This window comes from Zonotrichia leucophrys, chromosome 1 (assembly GCF_028769735.1).
Source record: "Zonotrichia leucophrys gambelii isolate GWCS_2022_RI chromosome 1, RI_Zleu_2.0, whole genome shotgun sequence".
In the NCBI taxonomy this organism is placed as follows: domain Eukaryota; kingdom Metazoa; phylum Chordata; class Aves; order Passeriformes; family Passerellidae; genus Zonotrichia; species Zonotrichia leucophrys.
This window is the reverse complement of record NC_088169.1, coordinates 69,176,842-69,199,010: the sequence shown is the minus strand read 5'-3', so window position 1 is coordinate 69,199,010 and position 22,169 is coordinate 69,176,842. Positions and strand designations below refer to the sequence as shown.

The 22,169-nt window shown below is 45.6% G+C and overlaps 1 protein-coding gene across 3 annotated transcripts in view; it reads right to left on the bottom strand.

Annotated features, from left to right (window-relative positions):
- Positions 1-15,186: 15,186 nt before the first annotated feature.
- The window catches only part of KATNAL1 (katanin catalytic subunit A1 like 1), a 40,025-nt gene continuing 33,042 nt past the window's right edge, over positions 15,187-22,169 (bottom strand). For all 3 annotated transcript variants that reach the window (XM_064716618.1, XM_064716609.1, XM_064716626.1), the window contains 2 exons: positions 19,840-19,966; positions 15,187-18,352 (listed from right to left, as the gene is read on the bottom strand). In XM_064716618.1, coding sequence (XP_064572688.1) covers positions 18,154-18,352; positions 19,840-19,966 — 326 coding nt within the window. In that variant the 3' untranslated portion in view covers positions 15,187-18,153. The remainder of the gene's footprint in view (positions 18,353-19,839; positions 19,967-22,169) is intronic.

The following is a 22,169-nucleotide window of genomic DNA, read 5'->3' as shown; positions in this document are numbered from 1 at the left end:
AAATTAATTAACACACTTGAAACCTCAGCCCTCTCCAGTGCCCATCCCCTGCCACCCTCTGGACCAGGGTGCTGCTGAGAAGGCAGCAGTCAGTAGTGCTTTCTGAGATTAAAATTGCATGTGGAATAATAACATCCCTAGGGCTTATCATGGTTTTCACAGGAACAAGTAAAAATGCACCTACACTGGACAGAAATTTGGAATATTCCTTCACATATCCTGACAGTTACATCCCTGTTAGCACTGTGAGCATGGTAGGCAGTATTCTGTGGACCCAGACCTCAGTGTCCCACCATGCCTCATCCATGCTGAACATGATTGATCCAAATCCTTCCAGGGGACAGGTGCCACAGAGCTTGGGATGGGTTGATGCCAGATCCTTGCCCAGAGATGCAGAGATTTATGTTTGGGTAGCACTGACCCACAGGTCACCTCCCAGCCCCTCCCGGGGAATTCCCACTTGCCTTTGAATCCCTGTAGGGTCTCTGCCCTAAGGCAGCAGAGCATCCACAACCTTTCCCTCATCATCATCCCAGAGCAGGGCTTTTGGAGAAAATTACATGGCTGACCCTGGCAGGGACAACTTGGACTTATTCTGGTGTGTTTGCGGGGCGCTTTGGTATGCATCTCTCTCCACAGCTGAGCACAGCCAACAGGATACACCTTCTTCCGCCCCTCCCCTCCACGCCATGAGGGCCTGTCTAGCCTGAAACCTCAGCAGCTCAGTTTAAGAGGTTATTTTGTGAGGAAGACTGACCCTTGCCAAAACGAACACAGGAAAAGAACCATCATCTGTTTCCTCTTTAGGAAGTGCTATTGCTATACCAAAACCATGCCCCAAACCCCTAATGTTTGTTCCAAGACACTGTCCAACAACAATAAAACCACTTATGGTTACACTCCTAGCCTAGTCCAGCACCTAGTGCTTGGCAGGCATTTGCTTGGAAGGCACAACTTTGGGATGCCCCATGTCCACGAATAATTTGTTGTGCAAAACTCAAAATGTTCCAGAGGAGACCATTTTGTGGAGCCAGCATCATTATTCAGCAGATTGCACATGCATCCAGTATCTTCCTGGAAAACCAGGCTGAAATAACCACCTCTGAAGAAACTGGTACAGAGCAGTTGGCTGATGAGGTAAAGCAAAAATGGTTTTAGTCCTGAACTTATTTATTCAGAATTAAATCCTTTGTTTCTGACCATGCACTTGCAAGCAGGCAGGGTGGTACCTGCAAGGCCGAAAGATGACACCTGCAATAAATTGTGACTCTGTGAAAGGCAGCCAGTGCCTGTGAACAATTCTGACCTGCCTGGGCTGTCCCACCCCAACCAGCCGTGCTCTGGTTTGCAGTCCCTGGCAGGGAGCAGGGACTCGCACACAGAGCTTCCACTGCCTTGGCAAGGGGCACCCAGCTGAGCAGGTGGGGCAGCTTCTTCAGCCAGGAAAGGATATTGCTTCACCAGGGAACAGCCTCTGGGTCCGGTCCATGCCTGCCTGGCCTCACCCAGGGCATGGCAGGGCAACCCCGGCAGGGCAAATCCGGCAGGGCCAAAGGAGGATCCCGGAGCCCTGCCCGTGCCCAGCTCTCAGCCGCACGCTGAGCTGCAGCAGCGCTCAGGGGTGCTGCCTGCCAGGCAGAGGGGTTATCCAGCCCAGCCTCCATCTGGCTGAGCCCTGAGCAGTGCCTGCTGCCAGGAGGCACAGTGCAGTGGGAAGAGACAAAAGGGAAGTGGGCTCTGGTGTCAGCATAGCACGGTGGGAAGGTTTATTCCTGAAGGCTTTGCTGCAGGCACCAGAGAGTCTTCCCTGGTTATGAGAAAGATGTGCTGGGAGCAAAGAGATCAACTCTGAGCAGCCTGGGCCACAGGGTTGCAAAAAATATCACTGCAAGGATGTCAAGGCTCATGGCCAGTATCTGGATTTTTGAAATTCACAAATAAATACAGAGTTCGTCTAATTTACTACCACATTAAACATATAAACCAACAACTTATTGTTCCATCATGTCTCCCAGGGGAGGTTTGGCTGTTGCAGGGTCCTGTGAGAGCTGCAGTGAATGTTGGAGGTTAGTCCAGCAATCTCATTGTGAGAGCTCTTTGTGAGATGGGGCTCCAGCAATCACTGCTCCCCAGGAAACACGGCTTCACACTGCCATGGCTCTCTGAAGAAGAAATGGGGTGCTGGACAGAAAATGCTGTTCAGGAGCAACATACCCATGAAGCCTGCAGCTGCGCTAGTCCTGCTGTTTGCTGGGTCCCAGCAGAGTTTGAAGCCACTCTTCTGGGTTTCTTCCATGTCCACAGTGAACTTTTCTTGGACAACAATCTCTTCTTGGCATCTCTGTTCCCTTGATTTTCATTCCACAGAAATGCCTCCATTTCTCAAAAACTCTGCCCAGCAGCTTTCAAAGGACCTTTGGGACATTTTTCTTCTCTTTTGTTTTTCTATTCAATCCCATTTCTTCAGCAATTGTGTCATACTTAATGCAAATATCTTCATAGGTCAAGTCACTTCAGGTGTTGAGCTGCTGGAGATGAGAGAAATAACAAGTTGTTCAGTCTGTTCAGTTTCTATGGCAGCAAGAAGAGAGGTTTTTTGTTAGGCTTTGCTTTCAAGATGCTGCTTCCAGAGCAGTTCCCAGGCTCTGGCAATCAGCAGTCCCTGTGTGACCTGTGGCTTCAGCACCTGCCAGACCCACAGACATCTGTCCCCCCTCAGTCAGTCTCATGGGCAGAGGGCACTGCTCCACCCCTGGGATCTAAAAGGATCTAGGGCACTGCTCCATCCCTAGGATCTAAAGCCAAAAGGCTGACTTTTTACACAGACGTGAGATACTGAACAAGAGGTGAAACACTGTAATTCTTTGTGACCTTACACAGGGCTGAAGGTGCATAATCATATGTTTGAAATCCAGGAGAGAGCTTTGCAATGATGGAACAATTTCTGTAAGTAACACACTGTTTAATGTACCTGTGGAACAAGCTCAAATCTGCTTCTCCATCAGTGCTGTTTACAATGAATGGAAATGTGTTGGGTGTCAGGGTCCCAGCAATGCTGCTTTGCCAGGAGTCCTGAGGGACACGGAGCCTTCCCTGGCAGCTGCCTGCTCCTGCATAGTGGTTTGTCTGGACACTTGTAGGTACCCTCCAAAATATTCTTTTGGGATTTACACAGACACAAAACATACCTTTCACATTTGTGCTGACAGAGAACAACATTTTAAGATGTATTGGCTTTATTTTCTGTCTTATGGCCTTGATAGGCCAGATCAGGTTTTCTCCTGACCAAAACACAGGCTGCCTTTAAGAATCAAATAGCAATGTGCTCTTCTCTCTTTGAAGGGCAGGGAAAGCTTTTCTGAAGTCTTGTGAGGCAGTCTCTGCAGTATTTAATGTGGCAGCTGGGCCCGGAGCAGGAGAGGAGGCACTGCTAGCACAGGAGGAAGAGTCAGCAAACAAAATGATGGATACCATTTAGGAGTAATGTGAGGGGCTTTGGGGAGGTGTCTGGAATCAGAGAATGGAAGAAAGAACAGGGAGAGAATGACACACATGGGTGCCCTTGGTAACCTGGTCAGGGCAAATCAAGCTGAGGCGTTGCTTTTCCACCAAAGGCAAACGCGTTTTTTTCCTATAGGAAGCATAACTCTTCAGCTCCCCAGTATGAAAACATTGACTCTGAAAGAGCAGAAGTTCAGGATAGTGGCACATGGCATCAGGAATTGGACCTCCCTCTCTAGCTTTAGCCATATAAAACACTGATTCCCGATCCCATGAAGGCAGTATATTGCCTTGGTGCTGAGCTTGGCGCTCACAGGGACTTGGTCCCTTCCCAGATATGTTGAGCCACGTGGAGTCTTAAGGTACACCCATGACCAAACCCCAAAATGGGTTGTTCCCACTGCCCAAGTCTAAGATGGCTGTCCCTCTAATCTCCAGATCAGACTCCCACTCTGTAGCCAATAAAGAAAGACAGTAAACTCCAAATACCATCATCAACATTATCAACTCACCAGTCTTAGACACACACCTCAGGATGAGCTGAATCCTCCAAGGGGAGCTCACCACCTTCCACAGATGAGGCTCCAGCCCTGCCTCCAAGGCCTGAAGTGAGGTGACATGAGTCCCACCTCACATCACCCCCGTCTGGCCAAACGATGCTCATTTGTCTTCTCTTTATCACTGCCTACAACCTGAGCACTAATGAGGCTCACAGGCCAAGAGGCCACAACTATGGAATTCCCAGGTCTGTCCAGGTCTGTCTCCAGGGTCTTGGTGCAGCTGCTGCCTCCATGAGAGCTCCCAGCAGTGCTTGCAGGGCACCTGGAGCATCTCTGGTCCAAGAGCACAGCTCTCCTTCAGCCCCTTCGTGCATTGCCCCTGTCCAAGGTGAAATGCTGCTTCATGGACTAGGATTGCACTGCTTTCTTTAATAAAAGTGGTGCTGCATGAAGATTAAATTTTATCCTATTCCTATGCCAGTAAGCCATCTGCATAGCCTTCATTTCAAGGGATTGTGGCTGCTGTCTCCTTGCTGTCATTGCCCTGCAGGTTACTTCAAGTGTGTCAGAGAATGACAGAGTAACCCAGGTCAGAAGGGACCTCTGGAAGCCATCAGGCACCAGCCCAGCTCTAAGTAGGTCCAGTCATAGCAAGCTGATCAGGACCATGATGAATTTTAACACCTCAAGGACAGAGACACTACCACTTCTCTGGGCAGCCTGTGCCAGTGTTTAACCACTCTCACAGTGGTCTGCTGATTCTGATACCTTATATCTACACAGAATTTCCTGTTCTGTCTCTCATCCTTTCACCACGTATGTCCTGTCTGGATTCATATTTTGCATTACCCCCCATGGGGTAATTGCAGGCAAAAACTGGATCTTTCCTTTGCCTTCCCCCCATATGGCTGAATAAGCTCAGCTCTCTCACCATCTCCTGGTACCTCAATGTGTACCAGCCATCTTGTGACCTCCACCAGGCCCTCTCCAGTTCATCAATCCCCTAACAACTGTCTCTATACACCAGCGCTCCTGTCCCTGACTTTGCTTTGCCCCCTGAGGTAAGGACACCCTCCCAGGTGTCCCACAAGAAGCACATGCAGCAAGCACAGGACTGACAGTGCCCTCAGTGTCCAGGTTCCTGGAACGCCCAAGCACGTTCCTGGAACGTCAAAGCCCCAAACTGGCAGGTCAGCAAGGGAGAAGGATACACCCTGTCACTCTCATTCTGAGGACAGAAGCAGTGCAACAGGGTTTGCTGCAGCACAAACAAAAAAAAATCTTGGGATGGGATCTGAGCATCCTATCCAACCCCAAGATTGTTAAATCTATTTTACAGATATAGAAATGAGGAAATCTCACAGAAACCCTTCAAAGACCAGGAGACCTGACCACTGGCACAGGGCACATTACCCTTGGGATGCTTCAGGGAATCTCTCAAAGATTTTAGAGCAATTGGGGTCAGGTCACTGTCTCTAATACAGTGCTGAGCATGTGTACTGAAAATGTATTTGCAAATGACACGGTGACTCTGCATCAGCAAGTGTCACGAGGCATGGGAACTAAGGAAAAACCCTCCTGCTTGTGAAACATTTTCAATGCAGAAGACAGAGAGGACAAAGGGTGTGGGTGCCTTCCTGTGTGAGGAGCCCTAAAAGTGTCTCACAGTTTGCAGGGCAGGTCTATCCACAGCCAGCTGTGGGCTGAGCCTGGAAAAGATCAGAGCTTGCCTGACATCTCAAAGAGCTGGGGGCAGAATTTAGCAAGGTCTCCAAGGGCAGCCCTGCGATCCCAGAGTCACTCGCCCTCCCCGGGGCTGCCTGGCACTTTGTGGCACAGCCTGCCCACCACACAGGAGCCTTCACAGCAGCACTGCCTTGCAATCGGCTCTGAAGTGGAAGAAACTGTTTCCTCAGCATTTTTTTTCAACTAATGTGTCCAGGCTAGTATCACAGTGTGCTATTAATCCTGCCCTGGTTTGTAATTCTGCTTTTATGCTGGCTCCATTTATCTCTTTTTAATACCACTATCTGGCCTTCTGGTTCTCAAATGTGGGGTCTATTATTTTTTTTTTTGTCTGCTGCAGCAGAATGAGCTAATTTGGTCCTTCAGCGCATAAGCAAGAGGACTGTGAAGTGGAATAGAAGGAGATTTTATCTCTATGTATGTCCTTGGTCAGGTTGACACTGGAACACTGCATCCTGCTGAGGTGCCATATTTAAAAGAGCACATCAAAAAAATTGGAGCGGGTAAAGAAAGGAGACATAAAAAATGGTTTGAGAGCTGAAGAAAATCACTTCCAGGGAGAGACTTCTAGAGGTCAGCCTCTGTAACTTGTCAGAAAGAAAACTGAGAAGTGATCTGATGATGTGTATAAGTACATGTGTGGAGAGAAAATATGGGATGCTAATAGGGCACTAAGAATCCAGTCTGAGAAAGGCCCACAGATAGACAGTGATGGGCACTGGAGAACATTCCGAGCTGAACTAGGAATCAGGCACACTTTCTAACCATAAGGACATTAACATCCTGGAGAAAATTGCACAGCCAGTGATGGATACTGCACTTCTTGAGGCGTTTGAGACAAGATTGGATGCTAATTCCACATGTCAGGATAGAGGCAGGGTTACCTAGCAGATGGAAATTGAGATGAGTTTGCCCGAACACAACCTGGGAGGCAGTAGAATCTCCCTTCACAAAACCTAGAGTTCCACATTTTGTTTTATATGCCTTTTCTTCCTGTTGCCCATCATGTTCTTGGACAAAATCCTTGTGGTGGGGGGGGCAGCTCAGTCCCTTAAGTATTAATAAACCATAAACAGGCCAAGTTGTCACTTTTAAGGCTGGGGGGGATATAGGGGGGGAGAGCTGTGGTGTGAAGATGTGTGCTGTGAGGCTGCAGCCATGAGAACACCTTCAGGACCATGGAGCAGGGGGGTAAATGCCAGCACCCCAGCTGGCCCCAGTGCTTCCACAGTGGCCAGCGTGGAAATGCCCATCCAGCTTGGTGTGAAACAGTGCCACCAGATTCCTGAAACTGAACTTCTCCCTCTGCCTCTGCTGGTGGGTGGCTGCCACAAAGCAGCACTTATAAACACCATGTTTTGGTGCACAGGAGAAGGGGAAAAAGAGTGTAAGGCCCAAATTGTGGCAGAACTCATCAGAACTATGTCCAGATGATCATTCAGTCCACTTTCCTGCTCACAGGCAGGATGGCTGCTCCAGTGAAGTTTGTGGGGAAAAATTTTTAGTCCAGACACATTTTGCTGGAATGATGTCTCGTCTACTCTTCCAATTTTTGATGTAGGGAGGTTTGCATTTTTTCCCTTGATGTTTAACACAAATATCCCATATATTAACTTGAGCTTGTATCACTCTGCCTTCCCCACAGTGGACACGAAGAATGGTATATCCTCTCCTTCTTAAAAAAAATTTTAGATTTTTAAAGATTTTTTGAAATTAGATTTAAAAACAGACTTTTTAGAAAAATGTCAAGTTAACGTCGCTTAAAGTTTTCTTTTTAAAAATGTAGTGACCCTCATTCTGAGCACCTTCCTCCACAGACTATATTTCTTCTCACCTCTTCCATTCATTACTGCCTTTCTGTAGACACACTCAGATCCCCCATGTTTTAATAACCCCAGTGCCAGCACTGGGAACAGATGCCCAGGGGATAAGGACAGGAAACCCTTTCTTCTACCCAGAGAACAGGATGCTGGTCCCTCATACCCAGCTGGCGATGCCCTGAGACCCCCAGACCCTTCCCTGCATGCTGTGGCTGCTCAGGTCATTTCCCTACCCTGCACATACACAGTTCATAAATATATCCCCAATTATGCAACTCCTCTTTAGTAAACATGGGCCTTTTAAAAGACTCCTACACGTCTGCATCAGAAAAATAACACGTCAGAAAGCCGCAAAGAGAAACTTCCAATTAAGCACACTTTGTAAATCATCTGCGGTTTCTAAACAAGCCTGGTGCATCACATTCCTCTTGGTTTTCCTCGTGATGGATGTTTGCAGTCAGCACTTTGTACACAAACCTTTGCAGTGGCTTTAGAGCTGAAGCTGCTCTGAGCAAGAGGCGCGTGCTTGAGCCCAGCCCCGAGGCCGGGAGCTGCATCCAGCCCCCAGCCACGGCTGCTAGATGCACAAACAGAAAGCTGCTGGGCATGTAAAGCAACTGTTGAGCTGTTCCAGCCCTTAAAACATCCTCAAGGGGCTTATGAATCTTGAAAGCAGTCTGAACCCTTTCTTTCTTTGACAATTTCTTACTCTCTTAAAGGACGCATTTCTGCAGATGGCTGCATTTGGGAGGTTTCTGTTGGATCAAGGAGTCAAGTGGTCTTCAAGAATTCAGAGCTCAGCAGGACTCTGAGTCCCTTCCAGCTGAGCTCTTACGCTGTGCAGCCTCTGTGCTTCTTAAGAAATTTCAGTATTTATCAATCCAGTGTGGACACCACATCCCAAGAACGCTAAATCAAAAGGGTGACAGACTCCATGTACATGGCATATAAAACACTGCTTGAGGGATTTGTGCTGGATGAGCAAGTGGGTTCTGCACATTCAGTACCTGCACATTCCTTTCCGTACAGGGAAATTACACGGAAAACTCCAAGGCTTAAATAAAAAACAAGGCTTAGGTGTACATTTGCAATGAGTCCTGAGAGACTGGAGGAGATACTAGAACGTTTGTTACATGTCATGCTAAATCAATTCTTATGGAAAACATGAATTTGTCCCAAGGTAAAAACTGAAGCTGAAGCTGAAGAGCAGAGCTTACTGGAGACACAAATGGTCCAGCTCTGTGCACTGTAGCAACAGCAGCTGGAAATCCTGGTGGGACTAGAAAACCTTCAGGAAGCGGAGCCAGGAGATGTTGCACCATCTCTCTTTGGGAGCAGATGGAAATGGTCCCAACCCCAGCTTCACAAAGAGCAGGCTGCCCGTGCTCCCAGCTGCCCATGCCCCACAGTGCCCAGCTGAGTCTGGGAGCTGCCCAGCCAAACTGCAAACCATCCCGCGGCTCTAGTCTGGACAGCTTCCTCCAGAAAAGGCTGTGTTTGACCTCAGCCCTTGGAAGACACCATCTCTAGGGTTGATAACAAGCATCAGGGACAGCAACAAGCTCAGAACATCCTGGCTGCACCCATGATGGGATGGATCTCCTACCTCTGCTCTTGCCTCTTCCTTTGCCCATCCTGGCTTGTCTCACTGGTGTCCCCAGTTTCCTGTTCAGGCTGGGGATGTTATTCCTGCGTGCCTGGAGAGCACATTGCACGACACAGGTCTCTGAAGAGATGCCGTGCCCACAGAAAGATGGCCTTGGCAATATCCCCTTCACAGGACCCTCTGTCCCCTGCCCTTGAGAAGAGTGTTAGCAAAACTCACAGCTATGAGAAAACACAATTTAAACACCAAAGCCATATAAACTACGAGTCTGTTCCAAACTCATACCCCTAAGGCATCCATGGATCCTCACTTGGGCAGCTGCATCATTGTCCCAGTACTAGCTTCAGCAGCCGGAATTCCTCCCACCTATCTCTTCCTCATCCTGTCCCATGGTCCTTCCCTGATCATGTTCAACACATTATCAACAAGTGTGACTCCCATTTGGGGAGCTGTGTGGTGAGCTCTGTCAGGGTTGAGACACAGTCTTGTTCCGGTGTTCCTGTCCTGGCAACCTGGCCAGGCATTTTTTCTTCAGTGTGACAGGTTTTTTGTCTTCTTAAAACTACCCTGCACCATTAGAGGAAAAGACTGGCCAGGCAGACTGCAGGTAGCTTCTGTCAGGACTGAGAGCTGGAACATGGTACAAAATACCTCTGGTTGGAAGAAGCCTTTGAGAAGTAGAGCTGCTGGGTCTCTAATGGCAGACAAAGCCTTTGCACTCCCAGGGTCACCAAGCAGCAAAGCTGTGGCTGTCTACACACAGCCCCTGCAGCTGCTGGCACACCACAGAGTCCCTGCAGAGCAACACAACAGAAAAGCCACAAACCAGCCCTGTGGTCACTGAGGAGCACAAGAGCAATAGTTTTATTCCCACCTTGACTGTAAGAGCCACCAGCAGATATGGAAGCAGATAAGGAACCTCTTGAACAGACTCAGTCTAAGTGGATTCACTTCTTGCATACTAGGGTTTCTGGTGCCAAATGCTTAACAGCTCCCTTTGGGAGGCTGCAGTTTGGTTTTGCATTCAGACAGCTCAAGAACAAGGAGCATGCACTGGAGAATCCTGTTCCAGCAGGGTCCTGCACAGAGTGACTGGGGACTCATGGCAGTGGGGACCTGAGTGTGAGTGCCTGGGCTCCCAGAGCAAGGCAGAAGCAGGGAGACAGGCAGAAGGCAGTTGTTATCCATCCTGTTCTTCCCCACTCACATTCATCCCTGGTTTCTGGTGGCCATGGACCCCTGGACTGTGTTAGCTGGTCCCAAATATTTTTTCCCCTATGCCTGGGCAGCATCCAAATGTCCACAAAAATGCTGTGGTCTCCAACCACATAGGTGCATGTAGCTGCATCCTCTGCAAAGAGAATACCCATGTTTTCTACTGCTGCTCTCTGGAGAGCTCCTGCATCTTCAACCACTTCTCTGTGTATCCCATTGCCTATGAACACCTCAGTTATCTAATGAAGACTGTTTGCTGTGCAATGATAATATACCCAAACCTCCTGCCCACCTGCATGCCATAAAATCAAATACTTGGTTTATTTGCATGATTACAGGAATGTACCACAATAGCAATTTCTTTTTTTCTTTGCCTTACTGGGTAACTTGCTGTGTGTGGTTATGGAGCCACCATGTAACCCTCCTGATGATCTGTGTTAAAAAAAGAATGGTCAGAAAGGAAGGCTGTTGAGGAGGATCCAGTTTGTACAAGAGCCTGAAGGAGTTTGTACAGTACAACAAAGCACAAGGTGTTGCTTTATATGGTGAGTCTATGAAAGCATTCAGGGATGTACAGCAAATATCAGGGAGCGAGAAATATTTGTTAGACAGCGCTATCAGCACAAGATCAAATGGATACAAATCAAGTGTGAACTCAGATTGGAAACAAGTTCCAAATCGTCTGTGAGAAAACAAAACATCTGGAAATGCCAAAGAGATGTAAAAGGCCTCCTGGGTTACAGCCTCCACTCCATCTTAAAACTAATTAGTTTGCCATTTGTTCCTTTGTTTTAAAGTAAGTTTCCTACTCTTCTCCCATCCAGATCTACATTGCATGCCTGAGGGAATGTCACTCCCTCTCCTCACCACTGATTGCCCTGCACACAGATACTGGGTGGGCACACAGGGCTGCAGCCCAGCATCCCATCCCACCCCAACACTGCCCGAGCTCCTCCCCAACCTTCTGCACGCAGTTTGCTCCCGCAGGCTCCACTCGGGGCTGTGTTTTGCAAAAGCACAGCTGCCTTGGCAGGTGAAGGAGGGGAGCCTGGACGGGGTGCCAAGAATTTGCTTAAGCTGGGCAATTCCCAGTTTAAATAGATCTGAATTCCCAGGATCTAAGGAGGGAGGCTGACCTGGCAGTGCCACCGGTGTGTGGCTGGCAGCCCCACAGGGAAGGGGAGGATTTCCTGCCTTGTTCCCCCTGAGCTGAGGCACACAGATCCCTCAGGCTCCTGGCTCCTCAGCAAGGGGGAAGGAGACTGGTCCCCCAGCACCATGGCAGAAATGTCTAATTAGATACAACAGAGGGACAGATATGCATACCCAGGGACCTTTCTACAGAAGCATAATTTAAGGAAAGCCAAATATTTATTTTAAATGGCTGCACCATATGCTGATGAAATGCTAATCTGCACAGAAGAAAACACACCGTAAATAAACTCCCCAGAAGCACCTCACATTCACTCAGCTTCATCTTTCGGAGCAAACTAACAAGTAGAAAATAAAATCAACACCATCCATTACAGACTCTCTCCCATAAGAAATTCAGGCAAGATTAGGATGTCATGGGCCAGTGCTTTTCAGACCATCTCTGACTCACAGGAGCACCTATTAAGGGTCTGCAAAAGGTATTTAAGAAAAATGAACCTGGTCTATTAAAGAAAAAAAATTGCTCTATTTAATTTACAATACAGAGATCTTCAGACTCAATACAAAAAATGACAGGAGGCTGCAAATCAAAAGCAACTGAGAAATACTACTGTCTGCCATAGGGTTGGAAACTGGGAGTCAGAGGGACAGTTTTGTCTCCTCCACTGATCCCAGGACCTTCCACCTCCCTCCCCATCCTTCTACCATCTCAGCTCCCAATAAGCATTTGGAGCACCTCTTCTTGCACGCCCAAACTGTACCCAGCACAACAAAGCCCCAGGACCCTACAGAAATACACCCCAATTAACATTGCCTCATTCTTCTAGGCCTCCAAGCACAGCTCCAGTCCCACCACATGCCAAAGGCTGAAGACATTTCAAGACAGGCAGCAAGCTTTTGGAAAGTCCAATTTGATTATCTAAAAGGCAGCTTTTGTAGCAGCAGTGACAAACTGGCCCCTGGAGATTGTCATGCTTTAAAGCAGCAAGGCTGGGTGATGAAATGTGCCTGGAATTGGTTTCCTTTGAGCCACTTCCACCCTCTTACGTAGCTTCTGCTCGCTGGTGAAGACACAAAGACCCACACTTTTATCAATATGCATATTGCGGTGTTGTCAGCATCTCCTTGAGGGTATTCCCCTTTTCTTCTTGGTTGTATTTATAAGCCCTGTGCAGAGTTGCTATGGTTTCTGTTCCCGCCAGCCCAATTGGTATTCTGTGCTGTTCTTCTCACCTTCACCATTTGGGTGACCTTTCCTTCACAAGGAAGATCTCACGCCATCAGCCTGTTCAGTCAGATGTCACACAGCATGCTGTGCCAGAACACCAACAGCCAAGCAAAAGAGGGCTCTGTGGAACCAAATCATCTGCAAAGGCTGTCTGAGAGATGGATAAACAATGCCAATTATTTCAAAACAAATTGGAAACAGAAAGCACAGCCCAGCAGTGCAACAAAAAGGAAAGCCACAAAAAAAAGAAATTGCAAATCTCTGTGTCTTCAGTACTCTTGTATCTTCCTCTAGGCAAATATTTTTCTACCTTTCTTGCTCTCCAAAGTCAAGTTCAAAAAAAATCCTAATTCCAAGACATTTTCTTTTACCTCAAACAACATATGCAAGGAGCTGCTTACAAATGAGAGCAATACAATTGCAAACTGGCAGTAAAAATTTGTCTCTTTGTCAAACAAATATTCTAAATATTATATTTATGTGAGTTTGCACAAAGCTACACTGCTTATTTTACAGCCAGACAGTCAGGCAGGATGCATGATGAGTTTCTCCAAAAGTAAGCATCCTGGGAATGGGTTCAGTTGCTTCATGTACCAACCAGATCATGGGATCTCCAAAATCCTAATCCAGACACTGAACAAATACCCCATGGCTTCCCCTTAACTCTGAGAAAAATGTTCCTACTGCAACAAAGAAATCACAAATACACAAAAGCCAGGAAACAGAGCTTGGACATGATACAACCCTAACTCTGCGGGTGCAGTAGGAGTAGGAACATCCCCAGATTTTGCCACTTCATAACAAAGCCAGAACTTTCCTTGTGGTACCTTCTTGCTGCTGAGGTAAGTCTTCTTGCATTGGGCAACCACGCCAGCCAAGACATTCATCCCATCTGGTTTTAATGCTAGCTGAGGCCTTCTAAAGAAGAGGAAAATTGCCCGAATGTTTCCAAGACATCTTCATGCAGACATGTAGAAGCATGGTACTTCAGCTGATCAAAAGAGAGCTCTGCACTGCGCACAAAGAAACTCCTCTGTCAGAGGCACTGAACCACCATGTATGCACTGAGTGGGTCACAAGAATGGGTCACAACCAGCACACAAAACCAGGCAGGCCCAGAAGATGGAGAGGGTCAAACATTCCTGTGCTGTGGGATGCAGGAGCACCCCTGGCTGCTGCAGCTCTGTTAGCTGTGCTGTGTGTGGCAGCTGGGCTCTGGGCAGGGTGACTGAGGCACCCACAGTGATGGCCAAGCTTTTGCACAGTGCTCCAGTGAAACGCTTACCATGCACAGGGAAATGGCCGGGTGGGACATTCTCCGAACTGCACCAGCACCTGCCTTTGCACCAGCAGTCTGCTTCACTCCAGAGCACTACTGAGGCTACTCTGGTCCATCTTGGCTCCACTCTGCACACAGTGCTGCCTGGTGCACAGCTCACCCTCACAGAGGGGCCCAGCTGCTGCCGTGGTGCTGACACCCACCCTACACCAGTGTGCAGCTCCAGGACTCTCAGGCTCCCTGCCTGCTCCCCCGCAGCACGGCGTCACCTGCGTGTTCATCACGTATTTATTTGTCACTACAGCTCTGAAAAAAACATCTCAATTCACAACCTGATTGAGGGTGGCTTATTCCAATAACAGATAAAAAAAAAATCACTATTTCTTCATCTGCTTCCACGTCCTCATGCCTGGATTGTACCATGAAGTCTTTGCTCATTTGATGGAGGACTTCTTTACAGCACACAAGCTCTTTCATCTTTCCCATGATCAGAACAAGTCGGTGCACCTTTGCTATTTCAGTCCCTTTTAAACTGGGGTGAGCTGAACTTCCTATGCAAAGATTTGACCTCTCCTGAAATCCCCTGATCAGCATTTCCCTTGCTCGCTTTCATGTCTGAAGCATTATGAAACACTGGAAACTCCATTCTTTCATAAGGAAGTTAGTGAGAAAATTCAAATAATCAACTAAGTCCCAGGAGACATGGGGTCTCTTTCCAAGTTTGAAAGCTTCTTCCTAATAGAAGTTTTGCTCTTGAAAGTCTCCTGGTTAGCAGGCAGCAGATGATACAGCTTCTTTGGAGCCTGATTATACTTCCAGCCCAGGGGCAAGTAATAAAAAGGCTGCCTAGCTCTGTGAGGTCTGAATCAGGTGCTAACACTGAACATCTGCTGGGGCCTCTGCTCTCCCCTACCCTCCCTTCCATGTGGTGGGCATTGGAGTATTCTCCATTTTATAGCTTGTGGCAACAAAAGGCCAATTTAGAGAGAAAGCACTGCTGACAGCTTTATCCAAAATCCCCAGATTTTAACTGCTCTCCATCCAGGACTTTGGTGAAAGGGCACCATGACATACTGAAGAGATCCACACTGTATGGCAGCCTTTGGAAGCAGTCAGCAGCAAAGCACTCCCAGCCCCACTCGAGCAAGACAGACTCTAGCGCACATTTATTACTTCATACAACCAGATCACATACTGTACAAAAACTAACAGTGCCACCCAAGAGGGCCTTCACAGATGTTTAGAAAACACATAAACACAGCTCTAAGGCATGTTTTTTATGCAATCTAGGCACCACTACTGAAGCACCACCAATTGTGTGTGCATACCCCACGTGTGTGGATGATCTCCATACACACACAGGCATAGACTGAACAGTGTCACAGCAGGCTGTGACATGCTGGTACATTGCTCTCCAAGGAATCCAGTGTCCTTGCACAAGGGTTTTCAGCACTGGGATGTGAACTGGTCTCACTTTGAGCTGTAAGCTCATCCTTTGGGCCTTGAGCTGCTGCCACTGTTGGCTGCCCTTCCCTCCTGGGCTGCCCTTTGCTGCACCCACCCTGAGTGAATAACCCAGCCTCCAAGCCCACCTAGGTGCGTGTGCCGGCATGACTTGGTAAAGATGAAAGGGTCAACACATAAGGACAGCTCCCTTTCCTGAAAGGGAGGGATGGTCTCAGCCTTCTGGGGTGCCTGATCTAGCAGGGCCAAGTCATGTCAGTAATTCTGGGGCACAACAATCACATCTACTGCCTGAAAACTTCCACTTTTCTGTTCTGCAGCTGTAAAGGATGAATGGACCTGTACAGTAAAAACATTTCTGGGGTAGAAACCACGACCTTTAGAGAAAAAGACTGCAGCACCTGAATAATTCCTACTAAAGGGAATGCCCAGTACAGTGAATTTTGCTTAACAGCCAAGAGGGAAGTTTAATGCCTTAAGGTAGAAGGGTTATCAAAGAGCCAAGGACCGACATTTTCACCAAGTGCTGTGCTTTGATCAGTAGGAAGGTCACTGCTGCTTGCAATGTGAAACTAAGCAAACTGGAACTCAGACCTTACTAAGCAGCAACTACTGAATCCCAGCACTGCTCTTGGGCAGCTGAGTAGGGTTGTTACTGGCATTCATGTCAACTCCCTTCTACATCTTGGTTGTGTAGATCAAGCTCCTTTGGCAGCAATGGCCTCTTTAGTGAGAGAGCCCATAGTGCTAATCTGGTATTGGCCACAAAAGATTTGTGTAGCTTTACTAATTTCTACTGCAAACAAACAAACAAAGAACAACAGTGGCCGCCTACAGCTTCACAAGGAAAAAATGAGAGTCCATAGCAATATTTTCAGAGCTTTCTCTCTATAAAGGTCCAGTTATTCCCTGTGAGGAATTATAGAATCATTAGGGTTGGGAAAGACCTCTCAGATCATCAAATGTGACCATTAACCCAGCACTGACACGTCAAAATGTTCACATGTACCCAAGTGCCACATCTACAATTTTTTTAAACACTCCCACAGATGGTGATTTTACCACTTCCCTGAGCAAACAAAGTATGTGATTTAAGGTTTTTGTCTTAGTGTTAACATGTCATGGCCCAAGAGACCAGTGTGCTGAATTACTGACAGTATTGGGAACTTCTGAGGACTAACAAAAAGAAGCAAATAATGATACATTCCCATTCAATAAGGGGTGCTGTGCATTTCTTACAGTGGCATCTGTCTGTGCCACTAGGAGTCTCCACAGAGAGCTGAAGGGTGGAATACCTACCAAGCTGCAGGGCAATTCACATCCAACAAAATACTTAAGGCCTGGCTCACAACATCACCAAAAACCTGAGAGCTTGCATGTTTCTCTGTAAATCTGGTTGTTTGATCACTCCTTCACATTCCTACCACAAGAAAACTTCACAGGCTGAGTCTGTGAAAAGTTCATACAGTCAGTGTGACAGGTATACTCTAGAGAGGATTTCTCACGTTAGACTTTAGAGCACTTCTCATCACTGCACTTGTATGAGGGAAGGGAAGAAACAGTTAAGAACATAAATGAGATCATACAGATTATTTTCTAAATATTACTAAACCAGTAATATTTATACATTTTTAAGAAACCTTCACAAAAAACAAAATTAAACATGAACAGTTCAACATAAAAAGGTAAAAGTCCCATTGCCTAGTAATGCTAGGAAAAAGTTCATATCTAATCAGAAGTAGAAGTTCACAGCCATTTGTTCTAAAGACAGTGTTGTGTTTTAAATACAGCCTTGAAATTAGTGTCTTTATTAAACTCTTAGTACTAAAATAATAATAATAATAGTAATAACAATTACATTTAGATAGCACAGACAAAGCACAAGATGATACATAAGCATAAAAGTGCAAGTTATAACCTAAGTCAAAGTGCCTACTGGTCAAACAGGTTCAAACTATGTTCAGAGAACAAGTATAAACCAGACTAAGAACAATCCATGCCTTTTGCTTTCCCTCTCATTCCCATCAGAAGTCATTGCAGGTAACACTGATAACAGTCTGAAGTGACATCAATTCCAAATGAGAGTACATGAGAGGAGAGTCAGGCCCATGTCTTGATGGAAAACTGATCCTCATTTCCTCTGTGCAATGCCAATTAATTCACAGGCTTTGCTCTGAATATCCGAGCACAGAGAGAAAGAATAATAACTTGGATGCCACATTCAAGGGAGGCAGAAGCAGCATTTAAGAGCAGGGGGTACATCAAGCCCTTGTTTGTTCCTCTGGAGTCACACCCCCCAGCTGATTTATTGACTCCAGCCATAAAAAAAATGACTAGGAGGAAGTTTAGTAACACTGCTCTTCATTTGAAAATTAAAAAGACTACCCTCAGAAGTATGATTTTTCCCTTCCTGTTCGTCTTATTTTTCTACTTCAGAGATAAAATATCTTTTACAATATCAGCTCATTATTGTGCTCATTCCCTTTAAAGGCAAACAGCTTAAAAGATCCTGTCAGCAGAAAGGGGTGGGATGAGGGCAGAGGCAGACCTTTTATTAAACCTTTAAAAAGATTTCTAACTTATTTTGAAAGTGAGAACAACAAAAACCATAAAACTCCAGCAAAGGAAAGCTGTCACTGAGATTAAGCAGATCCAAACTCCGCCATCCATTTTTCATACTTCTCCAGGTCTGCGGCAGAAACAGATTTGGAGATTTTCTTCAGAGCCAGCTCAAAGTCCCCCTTGGTAACCGGCATCTGAAGCTCTTCTTTAGAAAGTGCACGAATCTCTTCTGGAGTTAAGCCATTAATACGTCTTCTCATTGCCATTAAAGATGCATCCCTGGAAACACAGGACAATGCATGGCAGCTAATTGCTAGCAGAATGTGCTGTAAGCCTATGAATTTTGATTGTATACTCTTGCTAGAAACCAGTGGCAGGAACACTTAAGACAGCATTTATTTACCATAGAAGATGCAGTTCACATCTTTCCTAGCTTCCATGTTCCCAGATCGCCACATTAATTCAACATAAAGAATGCACTGGCACCAAAACCCATTTAAGCATATGGTAAATGTGCAGAGATAATTAAAACTATAAAACTGAAAACCTTTTACAATGATTCATGGAGATGAAATTTTACAACTTTAGAGCAGAAAAGGGCAGGGTGGGAGACAAACTCAAAAGACTTTTTTTTTAAAGAAATCTGGATTTTTACACTGCATTTCTTTTAGACTTCAACTTTCTCCCTGCAGTGTAGCCCCAAAGGACAGTCAGCAAGGGTTAAGAGTGCAGCCCAGCTCAGCTGCCTGCTTGTCCACAGCACCTGGATGCGTGAAGGGCAGAGCAGGAGGCATCAGACACAGCATCACATGGCCCTGCAGTGCTGAGGCCATGGGTGCCTGTGGCTCCTCATGCTCTGCCTGCTCTGTGACTCCTCCCCAGCTCAGATCCTGCCAGCCTGGCCCACCAGCTTGAAGAACGCTGCTCATTTTCTCACACTGTGGCCCACAGGCAGTCTGAAATTACATTTTCTTTTTCCCTGGGTTTTTCCCAGCAAGGGATAACACAAGCCTTAGGGAGAAAGGTAATTTCACTACTACGTGACACACACCGAGTTTTCAAATCCATGGAGTGATTTCACATTTTCAGGAAGGCAGCAGGGGGAGAAGAAAAAAGATTCCCAAGCCATACTCTTACATGATCAGTTTCTCTTGACAGGATTCTTAAGGGACATAGACTTCCTTCAGATAAGTTTCTTCAAATACCTACCCTTCACCAGAAAAGACTGATTTGTCAAAAATGAAATAAATTGTGGGAATAGGACAGAAATAAATTAAATACTAATATTATAATCTATATCCCCCTTGGACCTAGAAGATTCAGGAAGACACCAAGATTCAGCTGCACTGGGGGCTGTCCAAACATGCAACACATAGAAGTCCCAAAGAAGTGTTCCGTGAAAGGAATTTTTTTGCATTATGGTCTAGCTCTTAAACTAATGGAATTTAAAAAAAACCCCAACAATCTGCTTTGCACTACGTTAACAAATGCAGATAACTACAGTAAATGCAGCCAATTGTAACATGAGATTAGCTCAGATAATTTTTTTCACTTCAGATCCAAGAAAAACACATCTCACAGAAAGACTTCATGGTATTTGGACCACTCCACGTGACAGTAATACATGAATACAGTAAATAGATGTGGGCCTAATGCACAGACACTGTGAGCATGGCTTCAGCTGTAGTGGGTATTGCCTTTCATAATATAATGCAAATGATGGCTTCCCATGCAGTTCTATTTGCAAATTAAGGGAAATGTGTTACCTGCAAACATTAGTGATGTCAGCGCCAGAATAGCCTTCAATCTTCTCTGCAATTTCTTCAAGGCTGATATCAGGATCTAGTTCTACTTCCCGAAGATTAATCTTCAGTAGTTCTGCTCTGCCCTTTGCTAGAACATAAAAATATTTGTTTGAAGACTGGCAAGAGTTACACTAAAAAAAGATATAAACACAACCTAGATTTTTCAGTGAAAAATATGAACAAAAGAGTTCAATATAAGAAAAGAGAGAGAACAAGTCATAGTGAAGTGTGCAATGAAATACAGTAAAGTATTTGGTTAAATGCAGTATATTAAAACAGCATGGTCAAGAGATATTTGTCAAAGTGATCTGTCACTAAAAACGTCTGTTATGTCTCAGGTGATAAAGCATTTGGTCGCATATTACCCAAGGGCACAAAAGCACAATCCTACAAATTTCTGTTTCTTCTCACATCCCTTTGGATCCACTCCCTGTTCGAGGGTTTGACTGCATATTATTCATAGGGTTTCATCAGAACTACAATAAGGATTTTATTAGAAAAGCTTCAGACAGCACAAACCCCTTAACAACAGGCTGAACTTTAAGCATACATTTAAGCAGTTTATTCAGCTGGGACCCAAGAAATCAGCTGAAGTCTGATAGAAAACAGACACATTAATAAACCTATATTAATATATTTTCGATAGAAATGTCTTGGTATCCCACTTTCCTACCCAGATGCAGTGTGCACACAGTGATAACCAGCTGTGTAAATGAGCACTTATGCAGTCAATTAACCATTCCTCTTGCAGGGGGCACGTGCATATGTGCATTTGGGTGCACATGTTAAGCAGCCTAAGCTTGTAAGAGGGAATTTGACAGTTTAGGGCTCTGTATTACTGTGCACAAGGGTGGGAAAGAAGAGCATGACTGGTTTCCTGGCTTTCACTGTACAGGAAAAATATGCCAGCTCAGCATCTTTATTCCCCAAGTGATCAATTTTTATGACCTATAAAAAAGGACAACCGCAACAGCAGAAGTAGCAGGAGGAAAGGCTAAACGTCTTAAAGAAATGTCCAGTAAAATACATTACGTTTTATTCATTGTTGCATCTAATTCTTATTTTTTTAACTTTTGGGGAAGGAGAAATACAAAAGAAAATAGAAAGCTTCTCTAGAGCTGCTGGTTTTGTGTGCTTTGCAGAACTGTCAAGAGCACAGTTATCCATCACACACAACTGGCACTAGCTATAAAATGGGGATTTATTATTTAGAGGGCACAATGTACACACAGTATACCTGCAGAGAGTATCCTGCATCAGAGAACATTCTTCTAATTGTTGCTATGGGGCTAAGCAAGTCTGTGCAGCATTTTGAAAATTAAACAGTACAGAATATATGCTTGCATCAAATTCCACAATACACAGGTGCATATATGCTACCATGCCACTTTTTCAGTTAAAATGCCTGACTACATCAAATCACACAACACAGTTATGAATGCATCACTAAGACTTGCCCAGAGTAGCACAACATTCTTACTTGCAGAATAGATACAACAGAAACTAACACTGGAAATAAAACCAGATCACATCTCCTATGTTGTCCAGGGTGTAATACACTGTGTTAAAAAACAATCTGGTTTAATTAGAAACAAGAGGAAGAGCTGATAGGATTTTAAACTAATTGGTGATAAAGACAGGCATCCTGTTAGGGGCTGTTACTGCCTGTAAGCTGCACAGACAAGCTGTAGAACTATTAAGTGTCCTTAGACCTGCTAAACTCAATCACAACCACTGTCACCATGGACATGCATCTTGTTATCTTGACTGCTCATGCAGGCAGATGAGGCATCCACTGTACCAAGAAGAAAGGGAGCTATGCAAACTTCAAGTGATAGGAATCTCAAAATTAATAGGACAGGTGAATGACAGCTAGGAAAGACAATACAAGCTGAGATGTCTTAGGGCAGGAAAGCAATCAGCCTGCTGCATTCTGAGTGACTGGAAGCACAGTAATAAAGGCAAGCAAGCAGTGATTTGCAATGAACTAAGCCTGTAAGTGAAAATTCATGGATCTACTTCTTTCCATTTGTCTGCAAGGGCATGGAGTGCATTTGCAATATTTGTGAACATGTCCAAAGGCTGCCTTTGATGATCACTCAAGGGCTGGCTGTTAAACATTTAAAATAATTCCAGGCTCATTAAAACTAACTCTCTTTCAAAATATAAGAACCCATCAATGGCTTGCAATGAAATGCCACAGCTCTTTGTTTTTCAGCCCCCAAGCAAGCAGCATTTCTCTTTTTTCCGCTCTTCAAAAATAAAGCGATCCAGACAAATTATTAACCCCT